Source organism: Nylanderia fulva, unplaced genomic scaffold, assembly GCF_048542155.1.
Source record: "Nylanderia fulva isolate GAGA-0341 unplaced genomic scaffold, ASM4854215v1 Scaffold53, whole genome shotgun sequence".
NCBI lineage: Eukaryota > Metazoa > Arthropoda > Insecta > Hymenoptera > Formicidae > Nylanderia > Nylanderia fulva.
The window spans coordinates 779,300-792,414 of record NW_028190621.1 but is presented as its reverse complement, the minus strand read 5'-3'; the positions used below and the strand labels follow the sequence as shown (position 1 = coordinate 792,414).

The 13,115-nt window shown below is 43.4% G+C and overlaps 1 protein-coding gene across 1 annotated transcript in view; it reads left to right on the top strand.

Moving 5' to 3' along the window:
- Positions 1–4,432: 4,432 nt before the first annotated feature.
- The window catches only part of Toll-6 (Toll-like receptor 6), a 96,406-nt gene continuing 87,723 nt past the window's right edge, over positions 4,433–13,115 (top strand). Inside the window, exon 1 of the mRNA XM_029307836.2 lies at positions 4,433–8,994. Within this exon, the coding sequence (XP_029163669.2) occupies positions 5,292–8,978 (3,687 nt within the window). The 5' untranslated portion in view covers positions 4,433–5,291 and the 3' untranslated portion in view covers positions 8,979–8,994. The remainder of the gene's footprint in view (positions 8,995–13,115) is intronic.

The window sequence follows — 13,115 nt, the reverse complement described above, 5'->3', positions numbered from 1 at the left end:
TACATTAGCTAATATTTCTACATCTTTTGAACATTGATTCTTGGGATAGATATTTTTATAATATTGTCATGAAGAGAACGTGATTTTTCAAATGGGTCGAGACTATTCAATTTCGATTTGTTCGGCAGCTGCGTATCTCTCGATGTAGTTTCGTTGCCAGGCTTCGTTTTGAAGCTTATGATATATAGCTCAAGCCGACGAGCGTTTTTGATACCGTGGGTTCGTTCCAACATTAGTTGATAACGAAGCGGACGTGTGCTGAGAAATAACAAGTTCGTTTCTAGAAGGTGGCGGAAAGAAAAAGAGAGAGAGAATGAGAGAACGAGAGTAAGATTGCGTGTATTTTTGCCCGGAGGAAAACTCTCTCGTCGGATATCTACGGTACCTATTATTGAAGCTATAACGATCCGCGATCGCCCTTATAACGATTTTAATTAAACGTGACTGCCCGAGAGAGAGAGAGAGAGAGAGAGAGAGAGAGAAAGAGAGAAGAACACTCGCGTAATGGAGCGACAAATTAATTGCAGTTCGACGAAACGTTTGATCTTTTCCCGGGAGCGTCATATTGCGTGTACGTGAATTTAGTTGCATTTGCACCGGCAAACATTATAATCGCGTCAAATATTTGTTTAGAATCCTTTCGGAAAAAATACCCCAATTCAATTCTTCACTGAAAGAGAGGTCTACATTTTTATGAATTATTTGTGTACAATTATAGTTAATTAATGGTAATGAATCTTGATGGCACCGAATCTATATGGCATTTTCAGAGAGATGTGCTTATTTTAGCTTGAATTTAATTAATTATACGGGGTTCCATTTTAATTAATATAGGATATTGCTGAAACATAAAATAATGAGAGAAATCAAGTGATATAAAAAATAAAACACATAGTTGTTTTTAAGAAAAAATATGTAGCTTTTAATTGCAAATTATATACATTTTTCATAAAACAATGTTATGTGTTTTCTTTTCATCAATCACTTGATTCCTTCCATTAAATTTGTGCATAAAAATATTAAGATAAGATCATCGAAAAATGAATATTTTACGAACTATATTTCATACTTTTTATGTAAAGTTAATATCACATTAAAGTACGGAATATCTTGTAAACTATTTATTTTAACTATCCTACTTTTACTTTTTATATAAAATATTGCAAGACATCGATTTATATTATTAAAAAATTTAATAATTAAAATTAAATTAAAAATCATACTTAAGTAATTAAATAATTAAAATAATAAGCTGATTTCGTTAAAAAAAAACTAGGTTGATCTATAAATAATCTTGAAAAATGACCTTAATTAAAAAATTTAAGATTATCAACTTTTCATCCCCTTCGAAATTTTTTAACTATTGTACAAGATATTATCTCGTTGAAGCCATAGTTTCAGCGATATTCGACTAATTAATTAATGGAATACCCTCTCTGTATAAGTATGGTATATCAAGATTAATATTTTTTTTTATTTTGAAATAGAAGAAAGAACTTGTTTTCCGTTCTTCAATCTTCTCAATTCAATACTTGTGTTCCTTATCCTAGGATTTTCGCGACTCGTCAACAATACAAGAAGTTGAAGTATAAAATCGTTTTATGGATTAAATATCCTTGTTTTTGAGTCATGTCTCATTTCGAAGAACTAAGAAAGGACGAAACATCTCTCACCCTGCGGTTAATAATTCACAATTTTCCGAGAGATTTTGCCTATTATAAGCCTAATGTTTGATGCACATACTCTCGCACAGAGAGTACCAGATTTCTTTAGAGATCAACTAGTATGTGCATCAAACCTTAGGCTTATAAATGATCACGTCTCTCGACAAATATTCAGTAGATAGAGGAGAAGGCGTACCCTTGTTTTCCGTCAAAGTTGCCGATTAAATGACACTTGATATGAATTAATGCCCGCTTCCTTGGCGAGAACCAGCGAAAATCGGCGGGGCAAAGGAGAGGGAGAGAAACGAGAGACGCGCAAATATATTCTGCGAAGTCGAAACCGCAGCGCGACCGTGGCTACCAAGTTACAAACTATTTCGAGTCCCCATCGATCAAGCCGAAAGTCGCTTGTCGGCCGAACGAGCATGAATCAGCGAGGCTTATTGAGCATTGGACGTCTAGCTGAAACTCTCTCTCTCTCTCTCTCTCAGTCTGTCCCCCTTTCTCTCTCGATCTCTGCAAATCTCTGGACCAGCAGAGATCGAGAGAGAATCTCGACCGAGAGAAAGCGGGCGAACGTTGTTTGTCGGTTTCCGGGGGATGACGGGAGGGAGGGAGGAGAAAAGGGAAAACGAAAGAGAGAAAGAGAAAGAGCAGTGCCGGTTCGGCGGCCACTTAAAAATTGATCGAAACCTTTTTACGACCGGTGGTCCGTGTCGGGGTTGGATGCCCCGAATATCGTGGAGTCCATAGAGAGAAGAAGCAGCGCGTCTCCAGAAGGGGCGCGAAGGGAGGAAGGGAGGTTAGGACCGGTTCGCGGTTCTTCGTGCAAGTTCGGCAATCGAATCGCAAAGTCGTGCATGCCGGCTCTGCTCCTTTCTCTCTCTCTCTCTCTCTCTCTCTCTCTCTCTCTTGTCTACCGACGTCTCATCTGTGTGGACCCTTCGGGCGATGCTGCAGCGGTAGCCGAGAGATGAGTATGCGCTGCGTGTGCGTGGAGACGATCCCTATGTGCCTCTCGTGTTCCTCACTTCCTCTCGGAAACCGTTCTCCTATGAACGAGAGACGCGCGCTATCTCTCCTCGAATGAGAGGAGATTCCGAGCGCGATGGAGAGATACAAGGACGGAGCAGAAACGTCGAGGATCGTCCATGACGTGTCCACTTGCGCTAAACGTCCACGAGCTAGTTTTAAATGTCCATTTAAATGTCCTGTCCTTTTTCGTTTACTGTCTGCCGCGCATTTTATGCAGTATATGTAATATGTATATGTATTTTTTTTCTTTTTTTAAAGAATATATTTTTGGAAACGATTTTTCCTCAGCAAAATTGTCGAGGAACGTGCCATCATTTCTTGCATGTTCCCAATTTTTGCCATCATGTATCTTTATTGTAAGTAATTGTAAGCTTTGAATTAAAATTCTATTAAATTAAAATTAACTCGACCTGACATTAACTGAAGAATCTAGTTTTAATATTTTAACTCTATAAAGTTTAGTTTATGAGATATCTTTTCTTAATCATTTATAACTCGAAAATTATTGGTGCCTCGACATTTTCACTGAAGAAAAATTGTCTCCAAATTGGCCAGAGAGTTTGATGGTATGCTTCATGTATGTTTGTTCAGTTACATCCTGTATACCTTTTTCGGTAAAAATAATACATATATATTTTCTTTTAAATAAAAATTTGATGATAGATCAATTTAAAAAAAAATATATATATGTAATTATTTCTACACAATATTATTATACATAATATTATTTCTTTGAAAAAAAATATATATTCAGATCTTTGAAAATATATATATATATATATACGAGCATTTTGTTTGCGTACTGTCTACACGAAATATGCGACAGACAGTAAACGAAAAATATGGACATTTGAAAAAAAATACATATATGTATATATATATACATATGTGTGTAAACTCAATTCTGTATTAGTTTATGGTATTAAATTATATGATAGTTATTATAAAACGCAGTGAAAGATCTCCTAAACTGTTTAATCATTTGCTCGTCGGACGAGAATTCGGAGAAAGCATGTGTCAAATATTTGTGCGTGCGCGCAAAAAAAATGTTGAAAAAAAACCGGCATGAATAGAAGCAGCGCCAGAGCCCCCGGTATCCCTTCTCGATATTTACTCTCGTATTGACGACGGCATATTCATCGATATTTTTCTTTTTCGAAGCCAGTACGGATATCGATATTTTTTGTCGACTCTAATAACGAGTAAAGTGTCGATGCTTTTTTCCGATACCGTGTCCTCGGTCCATGTCGGTGGGGGAGGAAGGGCGAAGAGGGGGAGGCAAAAGAGGAAGGGCGAGAAGATACAGACAGGTTGCGTGCAATGTCCGCTGGTTCTTCTCTCCTCTCTCTCTCACTCTCTCTCTCTCTCTCTCTCTCTCTCTCTCTTCTCTCTCTATGCGAGCTTGTCGTCCGTCGATCGCGTGTAATGGTAACGACGACGACAACCGTGTACACACGTATCTGTATGCGTGCATGCGTGCATGCATATATGTGTAAGAAAGATGCGCTGGCGTACGCGAAACGCAGGACATCCTCGTTCTACTCCGGGATCCTGCGGTAGGCGCGTGCTCACTCCACTTGGGTTGCCGCCGCCGCCGCCGCTAAGTGTGTATGTATGCGTGTGTGTGTGTGCGCGCTGCCGCCACCGGGCGAGTGGTGGGGATAGGAACGATTGGTGGACGCTGCGTCGAGTTTAGACGCCGAGATCTCGCACGTCAGTCGCGCGGTGGCCGTCATCCCAAGCGGTCCTCGGTATCGGTCCTCTTTGATCGGTCGTACATTGGTTTCTCCATCCTTCGTTCTCTTCGTTTCGCGTATTACGAGCTTTCGTCGCAAGTCGTGTAATAATAAGAGATCGTCAGATCGTCATCGTCTCTTCTGGAGTCTCCCGAAAAGGAACTGGATTTTTATTATATTCGTTTTCTTTATGGGTTCTAATCGAGAGACCGAGGGCGCGTTATTTGCTCGACATCGACATCGGGGAAATAGTGCGACGCGCGGGATTCTGTAATGGCACATCTCCGAACGCGAGTCGGGCAGTCGTTTACGCGAGACGTCGACGTCGATGTCGCACGATTGACACGACGCGTGTTCTACTACCTGCACGTCGGGATGCGGGATATCGTTACCGGACGGGATATTATTTTGTCGGCGTATCACCGTAAACGGATAACATTCTGATACAGGGTTAACGTCTGTTGAGCGATTTTCACGCGACGCGACCGCTCTAATTTTCGATCGTTCTCTGAAGAATCAGTAAGCTGACCCGCGAGTACAGAATAACTCATTTTTTGTTGCAAAAAGAAAAATACTGATTGTATGAAAAAAAGACTCGCGTCGAACGAACTACTTTATTTTGATCAATCGCGATTAATAAATAATTGTGATAATTTGAGAAGCACCGACTATCGTTCATCTTCAGTGTGGGTTCGCGACTAATAGTGTAACGAGTGACAGAGTCTCCGAGTGACACATTCTCAAGACTTTCGAGTCGCGTGTAAGAAACTCGCGACCTGGTGACGTGACGTGTAATGATCAGGAGACAGAGAGGCGGTACAGAAACCGAGCCCAGGCAAAGACGAGTCGGTTAAAGATGCGTGGGCTCAATGTCGGTCGGCATGAGGATCCCGGCGGAAGAAGAACTCTGTCGTTGGCCCATTACTGCCTGCTATTACTGCCGGTGTACCACGTGCTCGCTGTAACCAGCGAGCTGCCGCCGAGGCTCGATTTGCCGGATCACTGTACATGGGATTCCGGCCAGGATGGCTCCCTCACCTGCGTGCATCGTTATCCCGCCGGGAACAACGATTCGCTCAGGACCAACTTTTCCCAGGCCACGAGCGAATACGTGACCGCCATGAACGTGGTCTGCGTCGGTCCCGAGGATCTTGAGGAAGACCACGGAAGTCATCTCAACGGCGTTTTCAGCGTCGACAGCTTTCTCCACCTGTGGCGACTGCGATCGTTAAAGTTGACCGGATGCAAGCTGGCGCACTGGCCGGCCAAGTTGCTCAGCGGTCTCCGAGATCTACGTAATCTGACCGTTAGAACGTTGAACGAGCACAAGACCAAGTACAGTCTGGAACTCGAGAGCGGCGCGTTCGACAACACGCCACAGATCGAAAAACTCGACCTGTCGTGGAACAACATCTGGCAGATACCGGACCGCTTGTTTTGCCCGTTATCAAACTTGGTCACTCTCAACATTTCGTGGAACACGCTGAAGGACATATCGGAGCTCGGATTTTGCGATGTCGGCGAGAAACTGTCGAGACGTCAGCAGGAATCCACGTCGACGCCGTTCACGTGTTCCCTCGACGTGCAGTCGCTGGACGTGTCTAACAATCAGATCTTGGTGCTGCCGGCTTACGGATTCTCGTCGTTAAAACGGCTCAGAGTATTGAATTTGTCTAGCAACGCGATCTCCAAGGTAGCCGACGAAGCTCTGCACGGGCTCAGATCCTTGGAGAGTCTCGACCTGTCCGGCAACAAGATCGTCGCTCTGCCGAAGGAGATGTTTCGGGACGCGACCAAGTCGCTGAAGGAACTGAGATTGCAAAACAATTCCATCAGCATGATGTCGCCGGGCTTGTTGGCTAACATGAATCAACTGGTCGCTCTTGACTTGTCGAGGAACGTCCTGACGAGTTCCTGGCTGAACTCGTCGACCTTTTCCGGTCTGATACGCCTCGTGCTCCTCAACCTGTCTCACAATCGAATCAGCAAGCTGGATCCAGCACTCTTCAAGGATCTTTACACTCTGCAGATTTTAAATCTCCGGTTCAACGAAATAGAAACGATCTCGGCCGACACATTTTCGCCGATGAGCAATCTGCACACTCTTGAACTTGCTCACAATCGGTTGACTTATCTCGACGCTTACTCTCTGAACGGATTATTCGCGCTCTCCTTGCTGGCCTTGGATTCAAACATGCTCGAGGGAATTCATCCGGACGCCTTTCGAAACTGTTCGAGCATGTTGGATTTAAATCTGTCCGGCAACAATCTCGAGAGCATACCGGTGGCGTTAAAAGACATGAGGATACTGCGAACCCTCGATCTGGGCGAGAATCAAATCAGGAGCCTCAACAAACCCGGTTTCCGAGGAATGTCAAGTCTTTACGGACTGAGAATGATCGGTAACGAGATTACCAACGTCACGCAGGATGATCTGGTAGAATTGCCGGCGTTGCAGATTTTAAATCTGGCCAGGAACAGAATCGAATACGTCGAGGACGGGGCGTTCACGTCGAATCCAGCGCTTCAGGCCATTCGACTGGACTCGAATTTGTTGCAAGACATGTCCGGCATCTTTGCCAGCGCGCCCGGCCTCCTGTGGCTCAACATATCCGACAACATGATCGCGCAGTTTGATTACAGCTACCTGCCTGAGAAATTGCAGTGGATGGATCTGCATAAAAATCTTATCGCCGATCTCGGCGTCGCGCCACGAAGTGTGAAACTGCAGACTCTGGACGTGTCGTTTAATCGGTTGACGAAAATTAACTCGCGCTCAATCCCGGATTCCATCGAGCTACTGTTCATAAACGATAATCTTATATCATCCGTGGAACCGCAGACCTTCTTCACTAAGATGAATCTTACTCGAGTGGATCTCTACGCGAATCTGATCGTCAAGATGAACCTCTCGGCGCTTCAGCTTACTCAGGTGTCTCCTAATCGGCAACTTCCGGAATTCTACATCGGTGGAAATCCCTTCATATGCGACTGCACCACGGAGTGGTTGCAGAGGATCAATTCGTTGTCGATGGAACAGCACCCGAAAGTGATGGATCTCGAGTCCGTTTACTGTAGATTACCCTACGATCGTCACAAGTCGTTTATACCTCTGCTCGAGGCCAAGCCGTCGCAATTCCTGTGTACTTACAAGGCTCACTGCTTCGCCCTCTGCCACTGCTGTGATTTCGACGCCTGCGATTGCGAGATGACGTGTCCGATGAATTGTACGTGTTATCACGATCAATCTTGGTCAGCGAACGTCGTCGATTGTTCCAGCTCGGGTTACAAAACTCTACCCGGTCGCTTGCCAATGGACGCGACGGAAGTTTATCTCGACGGTAATAATTTCGGAGAATTAAACTCGCACTCGTTCATCGGCCGGAAGAATCTGCGGATCCTCTACGCAAACGATAGTAACATCATCGCGATCCGCAATCACACCTTCAGCGGTCTGAAGAGGCTGCTGGTGCTTCATCTCGAGAACAACAAGATAAGCGCGCTCAACGGCATGGAGCTGATGCCGTTGGAGAAACTCCAGGAGCTCTATTTGCAGAACAATCTGCTGACGTACATCGACAACGGCACGTTTCTGCCGTTGCGTCAGCTGGAGGTTCTACGTTTGGAGAACAATCGGCTCGGCACATTCGCCCTCTGGCAATTGGGCCAGAATCCTTATCTCGTCGACATCGGTCTCTCCAGCAATCCCTGGAGCTGCGAGTGTTCCTATCTGGATCTCGTGCGGGAGTGGATGGCCCGTAACCGGGCGAAGATCAACGACTGGCAGAGCGTCACCTGTTCCCTCGGCGTGCCCATAACTCTCCCGACGAACGGATCGGTCATAAATTGCGCGGCATTAACGGGCACGACCTCCGTCGTCGAGACACGTCCGCTCGAGGCTTATCTGCCCCTACTGCTCGCCACGATCGTCCTGATCTTCGCGACTGTGGCGTTGGTCTGCGGCGCTTTCCGGCATCGTCGCACTCTCAGGACATGGGCAGCTAGCAGGTGCGGTCTGAGGGCCTGCTACAAGACCGCCGCGTTCGAGGATCAGGAGAAGCCATTCGACGCCTACATCTCGTACTCGGCCGTCGACGAGGCCTTCGTCTCAACAATCCTCGTGCCGGGTCTCGAGACCTCTTACAGGCTGTGTCTGCACTATCGCGACCTCGGGGCCGGCAGCAACGTCGCGGACGCCGTGGCCGAGGCCGCGGATTCTTCGAGGCGCACCATCCTCGTGCTATCCAAGAACTTTCTCCACGGCGAATGGTCCAGATTCGAGTTCAAGGCGGCCCTGAGAGACGCTCTCAAAGGTAAGGGCCGCTCGGTGATTTTGCTACTGGTGGGCGGTGTGTGCCCGCGGGACCTTGACGCCGATCTCAAGAAGAGGATCTCCTCGCACACTGTATTGGTGTGGGGGGACAAGTTGTTCTGGCAGAAGCTGAGGTTCGCCATGCCGGATGTGTCGCCCGTTCCTGTCCTGGAGAGACCACTGCCACTTCCGCCGCCCCCGCCACCCCCCATGCATCATCAATGGACGTAGAGCTGCCCTTATTTAGGTAAAGTAAAATTTTCAAAAAAAATTTTTATTTATCTCGAAGTAGATATCTCTAGAATAATCTGTGCGACGTAGAACTGCCGTTTTTTAGATAAAGTAAAATTTTTAAGAAAATATTTTATTTATTTCTAAGTAGGAAAATTTATAAAATAATCTGTGCGTCACTGTCTACGCAGTTCGTATTTGTCGAAAGAAACATGATGGTATGCTTAGAAAATATCTTTGACGTCTTTTGTACGCATTAATCTACGATGCGAGTTATTAGGATTCGATAAAGAACAGGCTCGATGTTACAGATTTGGAGAGATATCGGTTTTACAATAATTTCCAATAAATCTACCGCACTGCACGTACATCCAGTGAATATTTGCATATGAATATCTATTGCATATCGAAATGTCCAACGGATTTCGGGATATCCGATAGTACTGCCATTATTTATTACTGCATGAAAAAACGTTTTATACAAAATTTGTTACGCCCTGTAACGTGGAAGTGAAATTATCGCGTTCATCTAAATAAAGTCATTCAAGCGAAAAATAATATAATATTCTCCATCACAAAAAATGCATTATATGATATATTTTTATTTTTCTGGGACACTGTGTTTCTCTTAAACGAAGAATGATTTATTCAATTTATGTGATCTTCGTATATATAAAATTTCTAAACTCCATCATTTTATATTCTTTGAATTATCACAAGTCAGCATATGTCATTTTAGACATCCGACTCTTGCACTAATTTCTGATGCAGCACGACAGAACAAATATTATCCTTTCTCAGAGTGCATAACGCGATGAATTCTATATATCCCGAAGTGGGAAGTGACGTTACTTCCGCTCGCGGTCAAAAGTCGTCCAATAAGTACGGATTGTCGTTCGTCGCCGACCCAATAGAATTCATAATCGATGCTAGCGCGTGTCCATAAAGCCTCGAATGCATAACACGCCCGTTATTATATATATACGTGTATAATGGCAACGGTCGAAATTATATATAATTCCTGAACGACAAGCTAACGAGAGGCAGTCATAGTTGTGCCATTGAATGCGCTTCTACACGCGACCTGTGGCCCATTTAACGGCGACGCATTTCGCGCCATTGTGATCCTGGGGAAGGCATGAATGAGGTCATCTTTCCATGCGCGCGGTCGGTTTTACGGGAACATATGGATCGAGCGAAGGCAGGGAGGAGGAAAGGGGAGGGAGAATATATGTACGAAAAGTCGCGTTAAATTTGTCGTCACATACTCTCTGGTGGACCCGGAAACTAGGAAAACCTCCATCAATCGTGCTCTCGACCGTTCACACATAACTATTCTCACTCAATTAGCGATTAAGCTCACTTTGTCCGAACCTCGTCCCTTGCCGAAGGCACAAAGGACCGTAAACCTGTCGATCGTTCGCTCTTAAACGCCGATCTGCTCTGACAAAAGCCCTGTTATACGATCGGTGCAATCGTTATTGTGATAAATTTATTTGCAACTGATTAGTCGTGCACAGAACGTGAATTTTTCTTGGCACGATGCCAAAAAGTTAAATAAATCTCAGTTCGAGAGATTTGTATTTTAAATTCTTTCATTCTGCTTCTCTTTTGTGCTCTTTGTGTGTATAACTAATTGGTTTAAAGAAAATTATTTTTTTCCTGGAAATTTATTTGCATTTTCATATATTAAATATTTAAAAAATATTGATTTTGTATCACGAATCTCGAATTTATTTATAACATAGCTACTTTTGACAGTAATCTTATTTCACATATGACAATATATTTAGAAAATAAAACTTTTTATTCTGCCATTGTAAAATATTATTTATATTCAAGAAAATTGGATACGATGATTTTCAGTCGATGTGATAAAAGTGATGTAGTATAAACTTTGTCTTCGTATAAGCAAGATTACTCTAGATTGGGATGTAAGAAACTCTCTTGCAAAGTTTTGCAATGTTCTAGAATATTATAGCTCACCAAAGTCGTCGTATTCGTAAGAAATAAGGTCAAAAAGTTGAATACAATTCCGATTTTGACACGGTTTTAAAGAAAGAAGAGTGTATCGTGTGTGTCATGAAAAAGCACAAAAGTTTGATTATTCTTCTTCGAACTTTAAAAATATAAAGTTAAAAGTATATATAAAAGTATATAGAGACAGTTCACACACTAGTCTAAAAATATGGATTATTACTCGTGTTTAGAAAATATTATACACGAGATAATGATTGTTATTATCAACTAATTCATGTTGTTGCGAAGGCACGAAAAGCGTCGCAAACTTTCTTCTGGAATCTAGAATTAGTCATCTTCATGTTTAACTTCTTAAGACAATTCTGTTCGTCACGACTTAAAGTTACAAAAATAAACGTGACGAGTATATTCGTAATTGCATTTTTTACCTAAATGGCATGCCATTTAGCAAATTCATCATTTCGTTTCTACTAATTAGTGAATAATTTATATTAAAAAATTAATAAGTTGAATATGATCTCTCTATTCTTTCTCTTTCTCTACATTTTTTCCCACGTATATTTGAAAATTTTAATTATTGCATTTTTAAAACTTATTAAACTATATAACAATTAAAATTATCATTTAATTTATATTATTAATTATAATTTTACTTATATTGTATTTTACAAAAAAATATTCTATTATCATATTTTTACAAGGTATAAAATAATGAGCAATTTTATTTATAAAGCAATGACTATTTCTTCTGTTTTATTTGTTCGTAAAAATATTATAATTAAAATATGATATTTCTTGCCCTCTTGCATATATTCCGCGGAATAATTTAATCCCCTCAAAGAGAGATTTATATAAAATTCCAAATAAGGAGGCACATAAAATTATCACAGTATATAATTAAATAGTAAAGTATATACATGTAATTGCTTAAATGACAAACTGCTATCACATTTAACGGCGATTTTATTTCGCATTCCGCTCTCTTCTCCGACATTGACGTAAATGACGAGCAATTTGGTGATCCGGCCGGACTCTCGCGCCTTTGTAATCACCAGCCGAATAGAATTATCTCCGTCGCGCAGATCGACAACACGCGCGAAAAGGGCGACCGAATGACGTATGTATGTGTGTGCGCGCGCGCGCGCAACGTTACATTAAAGCTGGCGCGCGTCGCACGGGAAAATTAGGAAAGTCAATTGTGATCGTCCGATTCCCCGCAATCCCGCAGCACAATGGACCTTCGCCCCTGACCGCAGGCCGCCAGACAGGCGGGTCTCGATTTTCTTTGTATCAGGTGACCTGGCTCGCGCGCACTAACTTTCCGCGACACGCTTCAGTTTCAGTTGTTTCACTCCAAGAGCTTCAGCTCCGGCGCGAAATGGTGCGGTCGGTCCCTCTCGCGGCTCTCTCATCAAAAGGGCGAAACGAAAATACGAAGAGAGAGAGGGAATTGTCCAAACCGAGGGGGTCCGAAAGGTCCCTTTTTATCCTATAAACTTCCACTTTGGCGCCTGCGCGTGGTCCAGGACTTTCATTAAAAGCTAAGCCGCTGGTAAGCTGCATCGATATATCAGCTTTCTCTCTCTCTCTCTTTCTCTTTCGGACCTAACCCTGGACGGGGATTACGTAAAGAAGTTATTTAACCGGACATTGGGACGCTCGCAAACGCTTATTGTCCCGTTAGCTCGCGACAGAATTCAATTGGGTTACTTCAAAACCTGTTCTGGACCGCAAATAATTCGCGATTCGCGAAATCTTCCGGGGCTGCTCTTTCGCCGACGCTTGACGAAGAAAAAAGAACGATCTCGCGTTCTTTTATCGTGATTTATCGTTACGCTTAGCCTTTAAGAGGAGGATTTCGTTGTCAGTTTTGGGTTGCTCGAGTATGATGTACGATGTCATACGACGGCTGGTGTGGCAACTTTTTATTGATCGAGCTATCATACGGTAGTCGCCAATAACGAGCGTTTAAGCGCTCGTCAATTTGCCCTCTTCTACCCCTCGTTCGTTGTCGAATTCGGGGAACCCCGCTCTCGGAGACTTCGGCAGCCCGGAAACTTGCTCCTGATCCCATAGAATGGGATTCGTTAAGGGACGAAGGCTCAAGTTTCCTCTCGCGTATTTTCCATGATGGAACTTCGAATCTCCCATACTCTC